Here is a 23,929-nt window from a genome sequence, read left to right as displayed (position 1 = left end):
TTCTTTTCTCAACCTCTCCCCCCCCCCTCCCGAGCTAATTGCTCAAGCAAAACACGTTTCTCATAGTTTCTTTTGTTTTTGTTCTTCAGTTGACAATGTCTTGCTCTAGTTAAACTAATTATCCAATAATATATGAAATATTCAATGAGCAGGTTTGCCCGAGTGGTTAAGGGGGAAGACTTAAGTTCTTCTGCACATAAGTGCGCGTGGGTTCGAACCCCACAGCCTGCATTCTTGTTTTGCAATTAGACCGCTACACACGTCTTGTGCTTCTCCATTTTCAGCTCTGTTTCTTGTTTCCACCATCTTTTATTTTGTTTTATCTCTGCTTTGAGCACCAGTTTGCTGTAAAAGAAGCTTTTTGTTGTTTCAGCACGTTGAAATTTGGTTGACATCAATCGTGAAAGAAAAAAAAACACTCGTTGGATCTTAGAGAAAACCGGGAGTTGGTGAGTTATTTAGACCGGGTTTTGTCTATTCTCTCGTTTGTAGTAGTACTGTGAAGGAAACGACAAGGAGATGGAGTCACGGATTCAGAATTCAGAGAATTTAATAATACACCGAGCGCGTTTGTCCTCTCAAGCTGACACAGTCACTCTTCAAACCACTAACTAACCACGTTACTCTTTTCTTCTTCTTCAAATTTTCGTTGTAAAATCATATACTTAGTAATCAAGCAATTGATTAAAATATAACGGAACTGATTACAACGAAGTGGGCACCATGATCACAAAAATTCTACTTAAATATCTCTCTATCAGAAAGAAAGAAAATGAGAGTTAATTTGTTAATTAAATTTCGTTAGACTTGGTCACCAAATAAAACACAAGATTCAGAAACTAATCTGGCGTGTACTGAAATTAATTGTTAAAAGTTAATATTTGGTCGGGGTTAAGTAGATTGACGGTGAATTTTAGGTGGTGATGGTGAATATTTGTCTGGTAGTGCATGGTGGCCACGTCACGGTAACAGGTAGAAGTTGATTCATTCACTGCCGTAACTATTAGCTCTTCCCGCGGATCATTCATTATCTATCTACTCGTACTCTGTGGGTACTTCCACTCTGAAAAATAATTTAATTTTATATCGCATAATAAGAAAGAAAAAGGAAAATAATGTAGTAATGATTAAAATTCATCAATACTTTCATTATTATATTGTTTTTAACTAATAGTTTTTGAGATAATAAAATTATTTATAAAATTAAATTATTTAACAAATAATAATAATATTAAATTAAGTATAAAATTTAAGTAAAATTTTTTTGTGTAATAAAGAAAAAAAATATAAAAATGACATTCTTTATAAAATAAAGGAAGTAATATTCAGTTGCACTATTACAATGAGAAAAGTTAAACTAGTCCGTAATCAGGTTTATTCAAATAAAGCTAGTCTAAAACCGAATATTAAAAAAAGAAAATAATTAAAAAGCGACGCCTAAATATAGGGGGAAAAGTGAAAATAATAAAGTCAGCAAGAAGTGTTGTAAATGTCTTTAAATGACCGAACTCAACTCAGTCCACCCGCTAATCTCGCCTTTCATCTCTTTGTTTATGTTTGTATGTAACAAGCTAAGCTGTCTCTTACAGTGCCATACATGCTTCTTCCCCCCCTTTACTCTCTCCACTACTCTCTCTCACAAATCCGAATTCCAACAATGCCCTTGTCTCCCTCCTTCTTCCTCTCTCTCTCCTCCCTTCTCCTGATCCTTCCCCTCTCTCTCTCCTCTCCGTTCAGTACGCTTCTCTCTCTCTATCTTTCCATATTAGATCTGATAACGATGAACTGAACTCATTCCCTCTCTTTTTATCTTTTGCAGATACTTCTTTCTTCATCGACTGTGGAAGCCCCGAACCTTCCACCGACGCCTTCAACCGCACATGGCTCCCCGACCAATTCTACTCCGGCGGATCCACCGCCGTCGTCTCCGAGCCTCTCCGTTTCCACCACGTCGCCGAGAAAACCGTCCGCTACTTCCCTCTCTCCTTCGGCAAGAAAAACTGCTACGTCCTCCCCCTCCCCGCCGGCCGTTACTACATCAGAACCTTCACGGTCTACGACAACTACGACGGCAAATCACACTCCCCCTCCTTCGACGTCTCCGTGGAAGGCACCCTCGTCTTCTCCTGGAGATCCCCTTGGCCTGAGAACCTCCTCCAAGGCGGCTCTTACTCCGATCTGTTCGCCTTCATCGGAGACGGCGAGCTTGATTTGTGCTTCTACAGCATCGCCACCGATCCTCCTATAGTAGGCTCCCTCGAGGTCTTGCAGGTGGATCCGTCTTCCTACGACGCCGACGGGACTGGTCGGGATGTTTTGTTGGTTAACTACGGGAGACTCACTTGCGGTTCGGACCAGTGGGGGCCTGGTTTCACCAACGACACCGATAGTTTCGGTCGGTCGTGGCAGTCTGACGAGGAGTTTAGCTCCGAGGAGGCTAAGTCCTTGGCGAGGTCGTTGTCCACGGTGGAGAAGATCAAGGGAGTGGATCAGGCTCCCAATTTTTTCCCGGTTAAGCTTTATCAGACGGCGGTGACGGTGTCCGGAGGTGGACCGCTTGTTTATGAGCTGGAGGTTGACGCGAAGCTTGATTACTTGATGTGGTTCCATTTCTCGGAGATTGACTCGACCGTGAAGAAAGCTGGTCAGAGAGTGTTTGATCTTGTGGTGAATGAGGATAAAGTGAGGAGAGTTGACGTGTTCAACGAGGTTGGAGGTTTTGCGGCTTACAGTTTGAACTATACCGTCAAGAATTTGAGTAGTACTACTTTGACGGTCAAGCTCTCGCCTATTACTGGAGCACCGATCATCAGCGGGCTAGAGACTTACGCCATTGTTCCTGCTGATATGGCTACGGTGCCTGAACAAAGTAAAGACTTCTTGATTGGACTTGGAACATTCAGTGCCGACTATTGCAGAGTTAAGCTAAAATGTTGTGTTTGTCTTTGCAGTGGCTGCTATGAAAGCCTTGAAGGATTCACTGCGTGTTCCTGATAGGATGGGTTGGAATGGTGATCCTTGTGCTCCTACTAGCTGGGACGCTTGGGAAGGAGTCCAATGCCGGCCTAACCCACAAGGATCTGCTCTTGTTATATTCCAAATGTGAGTGTCATTGTCACATTATGTGTGAAAATTAGATTGTCTTTGATTAACTGGGATAGAGCAAAGAAATCACCTGATATTCTTGATATCTTATATATCATTTATGTTATGAACAAACTCAAATTAACTTAGAATAAAGCAGATATATTGAAGAGAGCAAAATGAATTGAGGCAAATATCCGTTTAGAATTTGAATATCAATTATGTGAATGAATAAATTTCCAATCTCTTAGATCCGTATTTGTACTAGCTTCAAAACCCGATTTTCTTTTCCCTATAAGAAAACATCATTATCCCACTAAACATACTTTTCCTAATCTTAAAAAGGCATCCTTCCTCCGTCCGGTTTAACGATGTTGGTCTTTTACTGGTGCATAGAGATTTAAAGACACTTCCACAATTAACAGTTTGTTTTCCTGACATGTTTCAGAGACCTGGGAAGCCAAGGCTTAAAAGGATTCATCAGTGAACAGATTAGCCACCTGACGAATTTGAATAGCCTGTAAGTATCAGCTATTAGCTTGGTTTATCTATCTCAGAGTTCATAGCTCATTAAAATCATTATAATGCATTTGGATCCATGCTGTGTATGCATAGTGGTAGAGATATGAAATTCACTCTATTATCTCATATTTTTGAATATTCTTCCTTTTTTTTTGTTATGATTGCAGGAACTTGAGTTCAAATTCCTTAACTGGTCAACTACCTTTAGGTCTTGGTCATAAATCCCTTGCGAGTCTGTAAGTTAACACACCTCAGTTCATATGATTAATTTGCCACATTTTATCATTGATGGGAGACCCCTTCAATTTTTTGCTACTGCCTCAAATTGTAGGCAATTTCTGATAAATGATATGCGTTTATAAGATGACAACAAAACAGTGATATTGTAGTGTGAGAATTCCCTTGACACAGTTTTGGCTCTGTATATTCGTGCTCATTTGTTTGCATATGTGGTTCGCAGTGACTTGTCAAACAATCAGCTCACAGGACCAATACCTGAAAGCTTGTCCACTTCAAGCTTAAAACTCGTGTAAGAAGCTGTTTATTGACGTTAAGAGGACTAGATTGCTCTAACAAGATTTTAGTGACAACCAAACATATTGGCTTTAACACAAACTCTAACTGATCTTATCGTATGATCTGTTGTTTAGGCTTTTGAATGGCAACGAGTTGCAAGGAAAGGTACCTGAGGAGGTTTATTCAGTTGGTGTTCATGGTGGAATTATCGAGTAAGCTAATTTTGAAAGTCTCCACATAAATATTAGTCTCCTTTTGTTCTATTTATGGCAACTTTTATCTTTTCTTTTCATTATCAATTGTTTCTTCTTTAATCCATTAGCTCACAATCATGATTGAACTAAAATAAAAAGCTCAAACTTCTTGCAGTCTCTCTGGAAACAAAGGATTATGCGGTGTTCCCTCTCTTCCCTCGTGTCCACTGTTATGGGAGAATGGCCACTTATCCAAAGGAGGTAAAATAGCCATAGCCGTGTCTTGTGTGGTGGTATTGGTTCTAGTGCTCTTGGTCATTTACTTGTGCTGTATCTGGAGAGGAAGACATGATTACGACTTTGCACCTCCTACCGATCTAACATGTGAGTGAAAAAAAAAAAGTCTTTTATAATTTGAACAACATTAAAGACATTCTTGAATCTTGATCTTGATCTTGATCTTGATCTCTTTGTATGTGTTGCGCAGCACTTGCAGCAAAGAGAAACAGATACCAGAGGCAGAAGTCGTTGATGCTACTGGAAATGGAGAGCCAACATGCTAAAGGAATGCCTACACTTCCCTTAAACTCGCAATAGCAGAGAAAGAGAGAGTTTTGACTTTGGACAGAGAGCAAGGAGATGAGATTTGAGGATTTTCTGTGTAATTAGTATACAAAGCATTACTCCTCAAGAAGACCACAAGTAAACATTGAAGAATGGCATTGCATCAAGAGTAAGATAGATCTTGCTTCACTGTAATTTCATTTTGGGGGTTTTCTTAGATATGATATGTATGATAAATTATTATTAATTGACAGAAAACATTCTTACTTACTCCCTTCACTGTTTTTGTTTTGTATGTATCATACTCCACATTTGTTTGTTCCTGTTTTTTCTTATTGAGATTAACGGATATGCAAAAATACATTTAAACTAGTAAACACATAAAGATGACACTTCCCTAGTTCTAAAGAGATTTTTGAAATGCTTAAGGCCTCATGATAGATGTTTCTCCTTAGAGACAGTTACGCTCTGAGATTCACTGTGGATATATATTGGGCCAAGAGACAGTTACGCTCTGAGATTCACTGTACGAGACTTTAGATGTTAAGCATTTCACTGAAACTTAAAGAAAACTACTTTATGAAGTCTAGGAAACACTTGAAGAACCTTCTTTAACAAAACTATAATAAAAATCCAGAAGTAATATGAGACTAACCACGCCATTTTGGCTTAAGCTATCAGTCTCTCAAATTGAAGTTTTTAACCACTAAAAAGCCTTACACAAGCAATGAGCAAATGTCTACTTAAATACTTGTAAATAAAAGGAAATGATATTCCCTACACAAAGATGAGCCGCGAACCAAATTTTTAAAAATTAGCGAAAAGACTTTTTCTCGAAAAAGAGAGTGAATGAGCAGCAAAGTTTGTCAACTGACCCCGTGAGGTGATGATAAGTGACAACCTTTGTATATTCATTTTTAATTCTCTTACATATTTTTTAGTTGTTTACTTACCTGTTTTTAGTTAAACATTCTGACTTTTGTACAAACTTAAGTACTTAACTACGATAGTACGACCCCGAGACTTTGCATACTTAGTCGGTATCATCTACTCCTCGATACATGTTAATGCTTGTTTAGTGTAACGTGTAATTCATGATTTCATTTCATAATTTCTCTCGACTGGATTGTAAAGTTTCTTTTTTCTTTTTTTCTTTTAAGCTTTGACTTGTAACTTGTAAGCTAGCAAAACATTTCTCTCTGTGAAGTACCATTCACACTTCTTCTTCTATCAAATTTATTCTGTTCTATTAAAATTTAGTTTTCCCACTTGAAATTGGAATATCTGACGGTGTCCAATTGAAAAATGTTGAATAGTTGACACTGGAGCCTTATTCCATGCAGGTCTCGTGTTAAGGGCGCGGGTTGCCGTGTAGTGTATTTACATGTATAATGTTGATTTGGACACTATAAGCTTCCAGTCGCTATCCTTAATAATCTTGTTTCTCTATGTATGCCCATTTATTTCTATTTCAGCTTATATGTAAATTCAGATCATATAAAACCGTCCACGACTATATTAGAGGCTTTATTCTATATATATTAATAAATTTTGGATTTTTTCAGTCATAATTAATTACTATATTGAGAGACCAAACTACTATAAACCCACTTCATTTAAATGGTTACTGATACACCGATAGAACAAGTTATGAGATTCAAATCCCAGACGACGCAATTTCTATATGAAGAGGTCTGGGTTTCAATTCCCGGAGAAAACAAATTATGCAAAAAATTAAAAAAAAATATTTATAAAAGATTTTCAGCATGGTGCAAGGAGTACTGTCAGAAATGGATCTCATAGGACTACACAAGGTGATGCAGTCAGACGTGAATCTTCATAAGACATGTAGAATTGTCAGTTGTAATATCGTCTATGTAATATTTCTCATAATTTGTAATAGCATAATTAATCAGACAAAAAAAATAACAACATACATAATCTTCTTCCCATGAATCATTAACATTCGATCTTCATATATAAATTTCTAAGCTTATTACATATTTCGTATTCAAAATTGAATCGGGTTCTTAAACGTATAAAGAGAAACCCTAGAAGAAAGAAATTGTCTCAATTGGTTTGTTATTATCATGTTTAGCGTCTCAAAGTTTATCCTAAATCACAACAAGAACGTTGAATATACACTTCACACTCCATGAACTAATCCTATTATCAATATATTTGACATTTTTATCAAAAAATCAATCTATTTGACACAAAAAAGTTCATCCGAAATCATAACAAGAACGTTGAATATATACTTCACACTCCATGAACTAATTCTATAATCAATCTATTTGATATATGGCAGTGCCAAATGTTCGTTATTGAGGAGCTATCAGATATTTTGTGTATTCAATTTGAATATCTCTCAGTCCTTTGAACATTTAATTTTAATATAAGTATTTGTTGTAAAAAAAAAAAAAAATTCGTCCACATTCTTTGAAAAACTCAAACTTCTATATAAAATAACAATATACTGAATTTTCTCATATCATTTATCAAAAAATATATTAAATTTTCTTCTCATAAATATAATGACAAAAGAATATGAGAATGCATCTATTAATTACTACAACCAACTTGATATGGTCTTCGATAGTTCGATTTGAAATCGTTCACGTGATTTCAACTTTATACGTTAAGTTACATAAATTATATTCTCGTGTTGATTTTCAAATGGAATATAAATATAACTAAGCCTAGGTGGTACCGCTGGTTTATCTTTGTCCACACGATACATCTAATCTTGTTTATTTCAGAAGACAAGATTACGTAACTAAGATTAACATATAGTTTGCCCAAAAAAAAAAGATTAACATATAGTATTTCTCAACTAATAAAGATATTAAGTTATATAGCTGACAACGTTTTTTCAAGTCAACAGAATGCTGATTGTTTACTTTGAAGGCAAAAATGTATAAGATGAGTATAGTTATAAGTTAACGAACGTTTGTTATAGTTGTATACTTGTATAGCTGTACAGATATATTTGGCAATTATATTGACTTCGCTCCATAAAACGTGAATTACACGCGCCCCTAATTCTTTGCTCTCGAAACCTAACTAAGCGACTCCTCTACAATCGACGAATCCGTGACGGCGGAGACGTCGCCTGCTGCTTCCGGTAAAGGTGAACCATCTTCGCAAGTAATCTCTCTCATCTCCTTTTTCTGGCATGGATTTACCTGAGATTCCTCCATTTCGAAAGAAAGTTTTGTCGCCACAGTGTCATGACAGCGACGGTTCTGCTGCTCCTTCGTCGACCATGGCTCCTCCGCCACCTTGCTGTGACGACGTATTCTCTGGCGTTCCGACTGCAACACCCGGCCTTCCAACCGCGAATCTTCCTCACGAAGCTCCTCCAACCCTACCAGATACTCCTCCTGCAACGCTACCATTGGAAAGCCTACCAGATGTTCATCAACAAATTCAAGAGACCGTGGAACAGGAACTAGCACCATTTGTACCTTCTATGGGAGCGTGGTCAAAGCCTCTTGTTTTAAAGTTCCCTCCTCCGTCTACACCACCTGAGCCATCTACGCCTCGCAGCTATGATTTTCAGTTGGTACAGAGCCAGATTGAAAATTTTTGGCCTTCGCTGGAGGAAGGTACCAACCTTAAGCAGAAGAAATCTTTGCTGAAAGGAGCTCCTCCCTCATTGCCGAATCTCCCTATTTCAAAGTTGCCGCCTCCAGAGCTAAAAGAAGATGGCTCGCTTCGCTTTCCATGGGCCGCAAGGATGAACCCGGCTTCCAGAAACTTGTTTCGTGCTTCGAGACCAACTTTCAGACTTGATGGCACCCCTGAGATCATCATTCCAACTAAGGTACTTGAACTTGGTCCTGAGAACGTAGGAGAATATGTAATCGGGCAATTTCATCGCTGTTCTATTCCTTCTGGTGGTCTAACGCATGCTGTTGTTAACCGTCTGTGGGGTAGAAGTTGCAAAATTGTTAGTCGGAAATTAGGAGAATCATCCTATCTTTTCCATGTTCCCCACCAAGAGACAAGGAATTGGGTTATTCAACGAAGTGTTTGGCATGTAGATGATTGCTTAATGTTTGTGGCCCCTTGGAATCCAGTAGGTTCATTAAGAATCCCTGAAATCTCTACTGTCCCAGCTTGGGTGACTTTAAAAAATATCCCAACAAGTTGTTATTCCAGACTTGGGATTTCTCACATTGCTTCCGGTCTTGGTGAGCCTATGCTTACTCATAAGCCAAGGCTGGATCCGTTCAACATAGGAGAGGCTAAGATTTTAGTGGAAATTGAGCTTGACAAGAATTTTCCCAAAAAAATTGCATTGGATGATAAGCTTGGTAACATATTTTTGGTTGATGTGGTTTACTCTTGGATTCCATCAACTTGTGAAAGATGTGGGAGCTTAGGTCACAAAGCAAAAAGGTGCTTACTTAAAGAAGACAAGTTGGTTCTCAATAATGAAAGTAAACAAGATCAGGAAGAGGTGGAGATTCCTGTGGTTGATATCAATCCTTTGTTGGTAAACACTGCATCAAGTAAAGAGACACCAGCGAGCAACATGCCTAAGGTGAGCACAGATATACTGCCAATTCAAACAGTAGCTAAATTTTCAACAGTGCTTCAGCCTCATCATTCTCCTTCCCAATCCGGAGGTTCAGAAACTTCCTCAGAACCTCAGGGAGCTACTTCTCCTCAGGATAGCTCCATTGCTTTCGAACACTTGTTTCCTAGTGCCAAGTCAACTTCAGCCTCTACACTAGCAGGTTCACCATCTGCTCACACTACTCCAGCCCAAGTTATGGACAATGTTCCATCTGCTATTATCAGTAATGAGGGTGCTACACCCTCAGGAAATGATCCAACAATCATGACCCCTCACTCAACCAAGTTTATCCAAGAGCATGGTAATATGGAAAGTGATTTCCATATTAATGAGCAAATGGATGAATATGGAAGTGTGTCAAGAGGGGGTAGGCTGCTCAAGCGTACACAAAGGTACCAAGAGATGGAATGGCATACCGTTCGTGGACGAGGAAACCGAGGTCGTAAGGGTCGAGGTTCCTAATCAAGCGCACAAGAAACCTTTTAAGTTTGGTTAAACTAAAGAGTTGTTCTAACTCATTGGGTTTCTATAGCTCTTTCAATGCTTACTTTATGTACTAAACTTTTTCAAACTATGTGACTTAACAAATCACATCTTGTACTTTGTTTTTTAATTGAAAGCCTTTTTACAAAAAAAAAAAAAATTATATTGACTTCGTTGACCTCGATGCACGTAAGCTAATCGTCTCCGGGTCTTTTGGGTTAAACATTTTATAATTAGAGCACTTATAATTATGCTATCTAATTCTTGATGGACCGTCTCGTTTAACATTTTAACTATATGCCACTCATGATTATTTATATAATACATCATTTAGCAATGGACTCATTAGTTTATTAACTTAATTGTGGTTCATATACGAGTTACGTACACAAAAAGATTACGTAATCGACATAGAAAAAATCGATCTACATGTACAAAAAACAAACATTACGTATTCGAAAATACTCAGCTTGGAATGTCATCAAGACCAGCGATATCATGTGATACTCTTTTCTGGGCTGCTTTGAGAGCGTAAATGTCATAATATTTGAAAGGACTTATGTACATATACACATAACACATGTATATACTATATTGAATGTTTTCAATTAAAGTTTTCTTAACTAAAAGTTTGTTACAATAGTCTGATATATATAGTGCCTTGGTTTAGTAAAAGGAAGCTAAACCAGAGCTAACCAATCGGTATAATACTTAACCAGCATATATATCATCTAATACGCCCCCCTCAAGCCGATGAAGTGGAAGGTATGGAGTCTGAAGATGGAGTGAAGAGGCTTGAAGTGGACATACGAGTGAGGATAGATGTGAAAGGACCAGGTTGAAGCGGTTTCGTGAGGATGTCAGCATGTTGATTTGAGCTTGAAACGTGCATCAACCGAAGGAAACCATTCTTGACTTGATCACGTACAGTATGGCAGTCAATCTCTACATGCTTTGTACGTTCGTGGAACACCGGATTTGTAGCAATGTAGATCGCAGATTTGCTGTCACAGAAGAGCTTCGCCTTCGTTGTGACTGTGACATCAAGAAACGTGAGAAGCTGCTGAAACCATAACAGCTCACAAGTCGCATGAGCCATGCTTCGGTACTCTGCTTCTGTGCTGCTTCTACTGACGACATCCTGTTTCTTAGACTTCCAGGTGATCAAGGAGCTCCCAAGATATATGCAATAACCAGTGATTGAACGACGACTATCCGGACAAGCTCCCCAGTCAGAATCAGCAAAAGCATTAAGACATAGTTCAGATGAGGCAGAGTAGAAAAGACCTTGACCAGGATTGTTTTTGATATAGCGAAGGATCCTGTGAGCTGCCTGAAGATGAACATCTGTAGGAGCTGACATGAACTGGCTCAAACTATGAACATAATAGGTGATGTCAGGCCTTGTAATCGTCAGATATAACAAACGGCCTATCAAAGCACGATATGGAGTAGGATCATCCAAGAGAGTGCCTGATTTGATACTGAGTTTGACGACAGGATCCATCGGAACCGAAGACGGTTTGCAAGCTAACAAGCCAGCATCAGAGAGAAGATTCAAAGCATGCTTGCGCTGTGATACAGAGATGCCAGCAGCAGAACGAGCAATCTCAAGACCCAAGAAGAAGCGCAAATTCCCCAAATCTTTGATCTTGAAATGTTGATGAAGTATGTCTTTAAGAATCTTCACTGCAGAATCATCATCACTAGCAATCATTATATCATCAACATATATGAGAATTGCAGTGAAAGAACCACCAGATCGACGAACAAACAGAGTGTTGTCAGATGGAGATTGAACATAACCAACAGCAAATAGCACATCAGTAAGACAGTGGTACCATTGCCGGGAAGCCTGTTTAAGACCGTAAATGGATTTGTTCAATCGACAAACCGGATTAGGTGGCAAGATTGTACCAGGAGGAGGAGTGTATCCTTGAGGTAAGCTCATATAAATCTCTTCATCTAGATCACTGTGAAGAAAGGCATTCGAGACATCCATTTGAGAGAGCTTCAAGCCTTTAACAGCAGCAAGACCTAAGAGAAGTTTGACTGAAGCAAGTTTGGCAACAGGTGAGAAAGTGTCAGTGTAATCAACACCCTCTTGTTGTGTGTATCCTTTTGCCACTAAGCGTGACTTCTTTCTTTCCACAGTTCCATCAGCTCGGTATTTTGTTGTGAAAACCCACTTGCATCTCACAACATTCTTCCCTGGAGGAAGAGACACAACATCCCAAGTTCTATTGTCTTCCATAGCCTGCAGTTCATCATCAGTAGCTTTTCGAAACCCTGGTGACAACATGGCTTGCTTGAAAGTTGTAGGTTCAGGGTCAATAGAATATGAAAGGAGAAATTGTTGATAAATGGGTTTCAAGGAAGAACAAGTATCAACCGAGGCAAGAGGATATAGAGAAGATGAAGAAGGAAGAGGAGTATGATGAATGAAAGAACAATGGTACTCAGAAAGATAACCTGGAGTTCGAGCAGTCCGTTGTGGTCTTGTGCGTAGAAGTTGACTCTGTCCTGTCACAGATGGCCCTGTCTCTCGAGAAGTAGTCACATGAGGCAATGCAGTAGATGATGCAGATGCAGATGATGATGGTAAAGTAACAGGATGAACTCGAAGAATTGAATCCAATGCAACAGGAGTAGACATTGGTAAAATTGTTTTTGAGAACATGTCATCAGATGGAATTGAATCATTAAGCGTATGAAACGGAAAAATATGTTCTTTAAAAACAACATTTCGAGAGACAAAAACTTGATGGGTATCTATATTCAAAACCTTATAACCTTTGTAGCCAGATGAATAACCAAGAAAAACGCAAGAATCAGCTCTAGGTGTGAACTTATGACGATCCTTATCTAAGGTTGACACATAACAGAGGCAGCCAAAAGAACGTAGAAAAGAATAGTCAGGTTGTTTAGTCATCAGTTTCTCATATGGTGTTTTCTTATCAAGAAGAAGAGAAGGTGTTCTATTTATAAGAAACACGGCTGTAGAAACACAATCTGTCCAATAGATCAACGGAAGTTTAGATTGAAACAACAATGCTCTAGCTACATTCAGGATATGCTGATGCTTACGCTCAACAACAGAGTTCTGTTGAGGAGTATAAGCACACGAGAATTGATGGATCATACCATGTTTGCAAACAAGATCAGTAAATGCGAGTTCAGGTGCATTATCAGTTCTAATGAATTTAATATTGGCCTTATATTGCAAATGAACATGTTGAATGAAAGCAGGAAAAACTTTTGAAACATCACTTTTATTCTTTAGAAAGTAGATCCATGTTACACGAGTACAGTCATCGACCAAAGTTAAAAAATATCTATAACCCTCTGTAGACTCTACTGAGAAAGGACCCCATACATCCATGTGTACCAAATCAAAAGGAAATGAAGAAATGTGATTATGGGAAACAAATGGTAAGCGTCGTTGCTTAGCTAAAGGACACACAGGATAGTTTTCTACAGCAGACAGAGAAGTTTTATGCAATGCTTTTATACCCGGAACATGAAGCAATTTGGCCAGTGAAGCATGCCCAAGACGTTGATGTCAAAGTTGACCATCATCCAACAAAGAGGCACAGATAGTAGGAGACGCAGAAACATTTGTATCTAAGACGTAAAGATTGTTGAAAATAGACCCTCTACCAATCATCAATCCCTGAGTAGATTTCTGAATCAAACAATGATCAACATAAAAGTGAGCTGAGGAATTATTATCAACAAGTAAGCAACGCACACTGATGAGATTAAAACGAAAAGATGGCACATAAAGCACATTATGCAGTGTAATAATTGGTGAAACTATGATGCTGCCTATATGACTAATAGGCTCTTTGTGACCATTCGGGAGAGACACGGTGACACCAGTGACAGTAGAAAGATCACTGAAACGCGCAAGATCAGAACAGACATGCGTCGTGGCCCCACTGTCAATTATCCAAGAACCACTAGGCAGGGCATTATAAAGGGATGAAAGACATTGATGGTTGAAGGTAAGTATATTGTTTTCAAAACGAAGGTTTGAGGATAAAGAAAGAATGATACCAGAAGAGGATTGAGCAGCCATGTGACCATGTTCCGTGATAGTAGCATGCTGATTCTGAACTGAAGACTCAGGAGGACGAACAGAAGCTTGAAGTTGGTGAAGAATGTACTGTACTTGATCTTGACTCATACGATTAACATCCAAGCTTGAAGATGATGGAATGGAAGAACCCATCATAGGAACATTAGTGACATTAGTAACCGTGTTAGATGGAGGATACTGCAGAGGTTGGTGCTGATGGTGAGAACGAGGGTAACCACTCTTATTTTGCTGTCCTCGTGCAGCCATTGACTGTGAAGAAGATCCTCTTGGAGTTTGACCATGAAAGCGATGCCCCGGAGGATAGCCATGTATCTTGAAACACTTCTGTAGAATATGACCATATTGACCACAATAAGTGCATAAAGGGCGCTGCTTGGGGCGATAACCATGTTGAGCAGCAGCAAGAACATGAGCATCAGTAGGTACAGACTCAGAGGGAGAACCCATTGTTTGAAATATCACGGCATCACTCTTCACAGCAGGTTTGATACTCTTCTGTCTCTCATCTTGAGTGATCATATTAAAAACATCTTCAAGAGACGGAATGGGTTTCATCATCAAGATCTGACGACGACTAGCATCATAAGACTCATTAAGCCCCATCAAAAACTTCATCACCCGACTACGTTCCTGCAGTTTCTCCCACAAAGAAGCAGCATTACACTCACATCTGCCACATGTACAAACAGGAAGGTCTATGAAGTTCTTGTACTCTTCCCATAGAGTGACAAGCTCTGTATAGTACGTTGTTACATCCATAGAACCTTGCTGGATAGACCCTAATCGTTGCTCAATCTCATACACTCGTGGAGCGTCATCCTGCTTGAATCGTACCAACAAATTCTTCCAAATCGATTCAGCAGTACTCTGAGCTATCTTCTTTGAAACAGAATTCATAATCCAAGTTGTTACCATATCATTGCAACGAGACCAAGATCCAGCATCACGATGGCTTTCAAGAGGTTTAGGAATCGTACCATCGATGAAACCAAGCTTATTACGAACATTCAAGGCCATACGTATCGAGCGCTTCCAAGAATGAAACTCCGCACCGGAAGAAAGACGATCGGAAACGAGAACCAGTCCAGCATGATCAGAACTGTGAAGATAGTATGGATTTTCGTAATGGTCCAAGAACTGAGGATTCACAGCAGCAGAACTCATGATTGAAGAAGAAACGAAGCCGAATCAGATGAAATCACAAGCTCAAGAAGCGGAAGATCGAAAGCAAGATTCGCGATAAGACGGAAACGAGATGAATCACCAAAAAAGCAATGAGAGCGGCGAAGAGAGAGAGTTGCTGTAACTCCGAGAAGCTCACCGCCATGAAAGTCGAAGAGAATCAGCTCGAGAAATCGCAAATCGACGAAGAAGAAGCCGTAGATGGCTCTGATACCATATTGAATGTTTTCAATTAAAGCTTTCTAAGCTAAAAGTTTGTTACAATAGTCTGATATATATAGTGCCTTGGTTTAGTAAAAGGAAGCTAAACCAGAGCTAACCAATCGGTATAATACTTAACCAGCATATATATCATCTAATATACTAGACATCTACATGTATATAAATTATATGTAAATGTGTGAATATACATACATATATGCAGGGTTAAGGTGAGCAACTAGGAGTAGCAACTTGCAGGAAAATATAAAAGCAATCTTATCTTTACAAACCAGAGCACCAAAAAAACTCTGGAAAAAATTATTGATAAGAAAAAAATACGTACACAGATAGACTCCATACATAGTGGTTTATAAAATATGAAAACTGGCTATTTTGTTGCTTTCAAACATAATATTAAACCAATTGGTTTTAAAATAAAGATTTATTTGACTTTTATAAATGTTAGTTTGTGCGTACCATGTCTGTCGGCAGAAGGTTGCCACATTAATTCCACCAAAATATGTTTGCTCAAATTTATAACGGCGGATATTATTATATTATATATTTATGTTTATGTGTATTTTTTTTTGTCAACTATGTTTATGTGTATTATGTTTAAACTTCTAGCGTCTTAAGTATAAATATAGTGAGTTTGACAAAAAAAAAAGGGTATAAATATAGTGGAAATATAAATATATCAAGGTTTCCTTTCAATTTGTTATTTTTAGTGATATGATGTTAATTCGTGTGACATATGATTTTTATACTTGGCAAATAGCTATAGAAAACTATATACTTCCACTCAAAAAAACAAAATAAAACTTACTTAAAGTCGTAGACCAATGGCGAGTTGGTTTAGAGCATCTCCAACCCACCTCTACTTCTACCTCTATAATAGTATTTAGAGGCAAAATCACTCCAATCCATCTCTATTTTTGCCTCTAAAATAGAGATTGTTATTTTCTCCTCTATTTATAGAAGAAAAAATAGCATTCCTCTATATTTTGCTCTATATGTAGAGATCTCTATTTTAGAGAAATATATTGGAGTAAAACCCACATCTATTTTAGAGTTCCTCTATTTTAGAAATAAAAATAGAAAAATACATTGCAGATGGTCTAAGATAAAGACTAACTTAAAAACAAAAGCCAATGGGTTTAAGTAATGTGGCATTCAGGTCGGATCAGGAGTCCACGTGAAACCCACGTCACGTAGCCAATGGTTACGATTCTCTTTGATAATGTTTCCTTCACTGGTCAACAAAGGCAGTATCCCTTTTTAAAATTTCGCATGTGTAATTTTTGTTAAATATTTACCACTATTCCACAATATCAGTATTAATACTTAACATTTCAAATAATTTAATTGCTGGCAAACAGCAAAATATACTAACTTGTAGCATAACTGAGTCGTAATTTTAAAGGGTCTTGTTGTCCTATCTGGCTTACTAGGCGTGTGATACACCCGAATATACTTGTTTGCATTAATTAGAAATAGTTTCCGCCTACTAAATCTAGCGTATTTTGTTACACCATGTACAATAGTTTCAAAATCTTTTCTATTTTCAACATTTTTATTTTCTTCATTTCATCTCATTTATTCAATATTCACTTAATCCTATACTTTTACAACGGCTTTGTTTTAAAAATTTCAACATCCTACTCCACAACTTTAATTCATATTTTTCTTAAAACAAAACAATTATATATTAATAATTAATTTGAAACTAAAATAAAATAAATTTTACTTAAGTTTTGGATTGGTTGGAAGTTTAGTTTATAAATTGATAATTGTTTGGATTTTGGAAGTTGAACGGAAAATTAGAAGAGTTTTGAGTGTTAAAAGAATTATTATTAGGATCCATTTAACCAAAAAAAAGTTTAAAACACTAAAATAATTGATTATAATGAAAAATGACGATTTTTTTATGTATCCAAATAAAATGAAAGTAATCTCTATTTATAGATTAAAAAATATCTTAAATTTTGATATTTTAAAAACAAAATTTATTATATAATAAATATGTTTGAATTATTGGGTGAAGATAAATATCGAGAGAAATATGTCCAAGTCAATGAGAGCAAAGCATTTAAATTTTATCCAAAATTTTTTTATAAGAAATCAGGTTAAACCGCGTGTGTCACGCAACGCTAAATGTTTCTAGCCAACCACAGAGTGACATGTGGCAATGAGGGCTGCAAAAAAAATATTCATTTGTTGAAACTTTCCGATGTTTGTTGATATCACGTAGACAAACAGACACTTCGCAAACAAATCATCTTTTCAGTTGATAAAAAAATGGGTAAATCTTGTTTAACTAGAAAGTTGAGAAGAAATTTGTGTGAATACTACAGTAAAAGAAAAAGCAAATAATTCTATTAATCTAGTTAATTATAAATGCTCCAAAAGTGATCATTTCATTCCAAATAATAATATGACGACTGTACAAAAATCCCTACAAATCCGCCAAATCAAATCACAGTTAGATGTTATTAAAAATATAAAGGTCATAATACAATTAGTTTAGTTGGCCGAAAAATAATATAATCAGATGAGTTTGGTTTGCAATGAAGTCTTTCAAAAAATAGGTTTTCACTTTTCAGTGAGTTGATTAAAGATATCGCACGCTTTGTGTCACGTTTTTTTAATATCTAAGAAACCATACATAATTTAGTGCTATAATTAATTAGTTTTGGCAAAGTGGCCTAAGTTAGGCCATGGTTTTATAAGTGCCATTTCACTGGATTTGAGTTAATTGGTTAGGCTAGCCTGATTATCTCCAACAGAAAATACTATATATGTTAGATGAAGGCATAAATATATGTTGTGTATATATTTCTCTACCAAATTTGGGCGATGGGAGATAAGAATCCAAAACGAACGGCTGAGATGAAACTGGAATATTGCTAAAAATAGGATGAAGTTTGGGTTGGTCCATACAGAAGAAATGAAGAGGATGCATGGTGCCGAGTGCTGACCTTTTCGTCCTTAGGAAAACATCCCACTCGTTGTCTTCATCCCACTTGCATTTTTGCATGGCCCATTCTTCATTAACGACACCTTGAATTACACCAAACTGATTTTGAACTAATGTAACCATGCATGGCACGTCTAATCAAGACAACCATGAGGTTATCTTACCATTTATTTTCTTCTAAAATTGTTATAGCCTTTGATTAATTATGACGGAAAACAAGGTATATTTGATTAAGGTAATTATTATTAAATTATTGTTATTTTATTTTTGAGTTTAATGAAGTTTCAGTAGAATAGTTAATGATTATCGATATTTGAATTATATGTAAACATATGAACAGAAACGTGCTCACCTTATCAATTTTGGGACATTGGTCTCAGATCTCCTCTTACATTAATACATTTTGGAGCCTCTATATTCATAAATCATATAATCAATATATGATAATATGATAAAAATTATAATTATCTCTTAATACTTTTCAATAATATGACTATTTTTGCTTAGTTGTTGTGAATATTAATTTCATTGTATATTTTCTATTTTGAATGTCGAAAACATTTTCCTACATATAATTTGAGTTTGTATATACAATTTTCAGTTGTAACCAAAATATAAATTTTGCCATTAATTTTCATAAGATTATTTTTTCTTAAAAATAATTTTAAAATACAAGATAAGAAAATAATTTATTTTTTGGTTCGTATTAAAAAAATTAATACGCATATTTGATATAAAATAAATTATTTTTGCCCTAGGTCCCTAATAGCCTCCGCACAACGCTGCATATGAAGGTGGATTATTACTAAAGTTGGTGGGAGGGGGTTGAAACATGATTGAGTTATGAGTCCCTGACCCACTAATCAAATGGGTTCAGTGTCTAGCTCGGTTTAAGTAACTCTTTAAGATCATTATCTACAACAGAAGACATAACAAATTATTTTAGGAATTAGTAAGATCAAATAATATACATCCTAGCTCTTTAAAATGGATAAGTAATTATTTTTGTTTCGAACAAAAATGGATAAACATATGAAGGAATGTAGGACCAAGAAAAGGAGGGAATTAGGTACTCTGCTCCGTACAATAATATAGCTTTGGGGTGATACAATGGATTCATCTCCCCTTCACATACAATCATCCTCTCAATCTTCTTTGTCCCATTCTTATCCTATATATTTAATTATGATCAACATAATTGACCAAATAATTGTGTAGGACAAGAAGTCTAGAACTCATTGGTTATATGAAGGCCATCAGAACAACAAAAGTTGATGTTTAGTTCTGCATTCAAACCAACTGTGTAGTTTGATCTCTGATGAGGTGGAATACAAGTTTAAAGAAAGGCAGAGGGGAAAAGAACTATATACAAAGAAAACAAAAGGCAAAACAAAGGAAAGTTCAATGGTTTAGGAGATATCTGGTTGTTTAGGCCAAACTCTAACCAATAGAGCACAGTTCCCATCCAAGTGGGAATATCAACTATTCTCACCAATTTGTTCTCTAGTTAATAGACAATATGTTGTGGGTTTGATGGATAACTAAAACCAATGTCTGGTCTGTCTGGTGGATGGTATGTTTTCAATTATTTGAAATATGATTTGAGTGATGTTGTAACACACAAGATATTGAAACTGATGTTAAACAGTTTCTACGTACAAAGAAGTGCATAGAGGATAAAACCAAATTAAAGTAGCAAAGGACTTCTAGGAAACATAGAAGGAACCACTGCTCATGACTCTCTAACTATAGCAAACAAATTGCATAATATGTAAAGAGACACGTCACATACCAAATATGGAATGTGGAATAATAGTTTACAAGAAAAGCTTCAAAGGGGGATGCACAACTTAAATAGATAATTGCAACAAATAAAGAAAAGGGAAGGTCCAAATGTCATGTGAACCCCCTCCCCACTTGGCTCCCTACTTGGCCATCTTTGCTACACATTGCCCATTATTCATTCTTTTTTTCTTCTATTAACTAGTCAACTCTAAGCAATAATTTACACATATTTCTACAGGTCTCCATTTCCATTTGGACCGTTCGGGTCATTGGTTTCAAGATTACTACTCTCTGTTTAACGTGCTTTTTCACCGGACTGTAAAACGAAATGAATAACAAAAAATAAAAAGAGTTATGCTAATATTCACCATTGTTTTCTATGTAAAACAGAGTTTTTCTTAGTTCTATTTTCGGTTCTCAAATCTCAATGCATCAAAAACCTCATTGCTAGTATTATTCTTTGTCTCGTAGTGAAATTTACAGAAACAGATTCCTTTATATAACGTCCATGTTCACAATACATTTGATATAGACACATCATTCAATACCAATATATAAATAACCGAATAAGGGATTAATATGCCAACAAAAGAAAAAAAGGACCAATTAAAAGGTACCAAAGTAAAAAAGACCGTATAACACTAGTACCCATATTTTTGGACTGACTCTCCTCAGCTCTTCCCATGAAACTTCCTCTAACTAGAACATGTTGCCATTCTTGCATGACTCGACCCTACTCATCTGCATCTTCCCTTTTTTTTATAATCATTTTATCTTATTCTTTTATATACATCACCCACATTTTACATTTATCTTTCTAATATCCTATCATATTTTGACAAACACAAAGAAACAAATAATTAATATCAAAGGCAACGTACATGCACTTCCCCTGTATATATATACACTCCAACCCCATCTCTAGTTAAAGCAACACATCCCATTTCTCTCTCTCTCTCAAGAACTCATTCTCTCTCTCTAACAGATGGATAACAGCTGTATAGATGACAGTACTAGCAACACTTCAGGGTCTCTCTCCACCTCTACTCCCTCCGCGAAGAAGAAGCTCTCCCCTCCTCCTCCTCCTCCGGCGACGATGCGTCTCTACAGAATGGGAAGCGGCGGAAGCAGCGTCGTGCTGGACTCAGAGAACGGCGTCGAGACTGAGTCACGTAAGCTCCCGTCGTCGAAGTTCAAAGGCGTCGTCCCTCAGCCTAACGGAAGATGGGGAGCTCAGATTTACGAGAAGCACCAGCGTGTCTGGCTCGGCACTTTCAACGAGGAGGAAGAAGCCGCGGCTTCCTACGACATCGCAGCTCGGAGATTCCGCGGCCGCGACGCCGTCACGAACTTCAAGTCGCCGGCGCTCGACGGGACCGACGCTGAGTCTGCCTTTCTTGAGGCTCATTCTAAGGCCGAGATCGTTGATATGTTGAGGAAACACACTTACGCCGACGAGCTTCAACAGAGCAAACGGAAGTTCCTTGACGGTAACGGAAAACGATGCGGGTCAGGGACGGCGGCAATGAGTAAGGGAAACGACGGCGTTTCGAGAGCGCGTGAAGTTCTTTTCGAGAAAGCCGTTACGCCTAGCGACGTCGGGAAGCTTAACCGGTTGGTGATACCGAAACAGCACGCGGAGAAGCATTTTCCGTTACCGGCGATGACGACGGCGACGGTGGTGACGGCGATGACTCCGTCTCCGACGAAAGGTGTTTTGATTAATTTGGAAGACAGGACGGGGAAGGTGTGGCGGTTCCGTTACTCGTACTGGAACAGCAGTCAAAGTTACGTGTTGACCAAGGGCTGGAGCCGGTTCGTTAAGGAGAAGAATCTCCGAGCCGGCGATGTGGTTTGCTTCGAGAGGTCGACCGGACCAGACCGGCAGTTGTATATTGACTGGAAAGTTCAGTCCGGTAAGGAGGAAATTACACCGGTTCAGAGTGTGGTTAGGCTATTCGGGGTCAACATTTTTAATGCGACGACTAACGCTAAACCAAACGACGTCGCAGTAGAGTGCGGTGGCAAGAAGAGATCTCGGGAAGTTGATTTGTTTGCGTTAGGGTGTTCCAAGAAGCAGACGATGATGATCAATGCCTTGTGACAGTTTCATTTTTTTTCTTATTTTTAAATTTGTTTCTCCTTTTTCAAAATTTCTATTAAATTGGCAAGTTGTAAATTAGGACAAGACAAGAAAAAATGATGACTAGGAAATAGTTTTTGCTTACATCTAATTTGGGTTTGTTTTTCTCCCTTGCTCATTATGATTTCTTTTCAACCATATATTTACAAAGGATATACTATTTGAAGTAATCAGAAAAGAAGACAAATATGTCCACTAAAGAAATCAAGAAAACTCAAAACCCTGTTACGCTATATACAAATAAAACAAAATGACATTTTCTCCATCAAATATAAAAAATGATATTTTCTCCATTTTTCCAAAATATAAATGTTTTAATAAATTTTATTTTAAAATATATAGTTTAAGTTTTATACATAATTTTATTAATTACTAATTATAATATTTTAAAAATTAAAAGGAACTAAGTGTATTGAATTACTGTTGATCTACAATTATTAAAAATATTTGACATAGAAATAATGTATTTATAATCAAATTTTTACAAATTTTAGATTATTTAGAAACATAGAGAGTTGTATGTGTTTTAACTTAATCTCATTTCTTTATTTTTGTTATATAGTCCCTTTGTTGCGATTTTTCATATTTAATTTGTTTGAGCATTTGGCCAAACTGGTATTTATGTATTTTGTACTACTTGTCTAGTTGATTACATTATTGGAAAAATATCTTATAAGATCAAATGGAATAGTTTAATGTCAACATGCCCATTTTAAAAAACGTGGGTGGGATACGAAAATCTTTTTTATGTGGTTGAGATATGCTTAAAGGGAGAAGAACAACGTCGATTGTTCAAAGATTCTGTACGTTTCTTATTTCTTAAACTGAAGTTTAAACACTGTTTTCACGTACGATCTGTGGAAAACACTGACCAGAAATAATTAATAACATGCACGGGATCTAAATTACGACTTTGAACCATTCATATAATTAATAGAAGTACATCTCGAAGATTGATAATTGTTTGTCTTCTGTCGTAAGATTCATGCATCTTAATAAGATTATCTTCCCTTATTCCACGAAATATATAGTTGTTTAAAATCAAGAAGAACTGTCAAGCAAACCAAACCAAGAGCTATAAATCTGCGAAGAGGTACAACGGCTGGGACGCCCTCCTCCTCTGATAATATTCCAATAGTTAACTTGATCCCACCAAGTGCAAGACGTCGGATGGATTTTCGGGTTCCATCCAAACCCGTTCCTTAGCGATTTTGAGCTGGAACTGTCAGGGGTTGGGGAATCCCCGGACAGTTCGGAAACTGAAGGAGATATCAAAGAAATTTGACCCGGATATCATCTTCATCATGGAGTCAAAAAACCCCGATGAGGTAGTTTTAAAGAAGCTGGAGCATCTACCTTATGACTGTCATCATCTTGTCTCCCCAACGGGCCATGGGGCAGGCGGGCTCGGTCTCTTTTGGAAGGCCGATTTAAAGCTTCGAGTTCTGGAATCAACTCCCCATGTAATTGAAACCTTTATTGAATTTGAAGGCAAGCAGTTCTATTCTTCTTTTGTTCATGGGAGTACTGAGAAAATCCTAAGGAACCAATTGTGGGATCAACTTGTTACTAAAGCAACTATCCGAGA

At 37.3% G+C, this 23,929-nt stretch overlaps 3 protein-coding genes and 1 non-coding gene across 4 annotated transcripts; 3 read left to right on the top strand and 1 right to left on the bottom strand.

The window, feature by feature from the left end:
* The first annotated feature begins 148 nt into the window (after positions 1 to 148).
* Positions 149 to 231, top strand: TRNAL-UAA. The gene has a single exon. It is a non-coding gene; the product is annotated as a tRNA-Leu (tRNA).
* A 1,253-nt stretch (positions 232 to 1,484) lies between these two features.
* Positions 1,485 to 5,243, top strand: LOC106347143 (receptor-like protein 4). Its single transcript, XM_048740617.1, has 9 exons — positions 1,485 to 1,736; positions 1,820 to 2,869; positions 2,952 to 3,102; positions 3,533 to 3,604; positions 3,774 to 3,842; positions 4,067 to 4,135; positions 4,257 to 4,334; positions 4,492 to 4,700; positions 4,804 to 5,243. The coding sequence occupies exons 1-9, from the start codon at positions 1,598 to 1,600 to the stop codon at positions 4,911 to 4,913; spliced, it is 1,947 nt and encodes a 648-aa protein (XP_048596574.1). The 5' UTR covers positions 1,485 to 1,597; the 3' UTR covers positions 4,914 to 5,243.
* An 8,270-nt stretch (positions 5,244 to 13,513) lies between these two features.
* Positions 13,514 to 15,217, bottom strand: LOC106350004. The gene has a single exon (XM_013789951.1). It carries the CDS (start codon positions 15,215 to 15,217, stop codon positions 13,514 to 13,516), a length of 1,704 nt encoding a protein of 567 aa, XP_013645405.1.
* Positions 15,218 to 21,106: 5,889 nt separating this feature from the next.
* Positions 21,107 to 22,432, top strand: LOC106347144 (AP2/ERF and B3 domain-containing transcription repressor TEM1-like). The gene has a single exon (XM_048740616.1). It carries the CDS (start codon positions 21,184 to 21,186, stop codon positions 22,300 to 22,302), a length of 1,119 nt encoding a protein of 372 aa, XP_048596573.1. The 5' UTR covers positions 21,107 to 21,183; the 3' UTR covers positions 22,303 to 22,432.
* The last annotated feature ends 1,497 nt before the right edge of the window (positions 22,433 to 23,929 follow it).

Source organism: Brassica napus, chromosome A9 (assembly GCF_020379485.1).
Source record: "Brassica napus cultivar Da-Ae chromosome A9, Da-Ae, whole genome shotgun sequence".
Classification (NCBI taxonomy): domain Eukaryota; kingdom Viridiplantae; phylum Streptophyta; class Magnoliopsida; order Brassicales; family Brassicaceae; genus Brassica; species Brassica napus.
The sequence above is the reverse complement of the archived record's forward strand: the minus strand, read 5'-3'. Positions and strand labels throughout refer to the sequence as shown.

What these genes read in the sequence shown, in the direction of transcription:
- LOC106347143 (XM_048740617.1), top strand. Translation starts at nt 1,598, where the DNA reads ATGCTTCTTCCCCCCCTTTACTCTCTCCACTACTCTCTCTCACAAATC. An exon ending in CTCTCTCTCCTCTCCGTTCA is followed by an intron (nt 1,737 to 1,819) that starts GTACGCTTCTCT and finishes TATCTTTTGCAG; the next exon opens with ATACTTCTTTCTTCATCGAC. An exon ending in CTGACGAATTTGAATAGCCT is followed by an intron (nt 3,605 to 3,773) that starts GTAAGTATCAGC and finishes TTATGATTGCAG; the next exon opens with GAACTTGAGTTCAAATTCCT.
- LOC106350004 (XM_013789951.1), bottom strand. Translation starts at nt 15,217, where the DNA reads ATGAGTTCTGCTGCTGTGAATCCTCAGTTCTTGGACCATTACGAAAAT.
- LOC106347144 (XM_048740616.1), top strand. Translation starts at nt 21,184, where the DNA reads ATGGATAACAGCTGTATAGATGACAGTACTAGCAACACTTCAGGGTCT.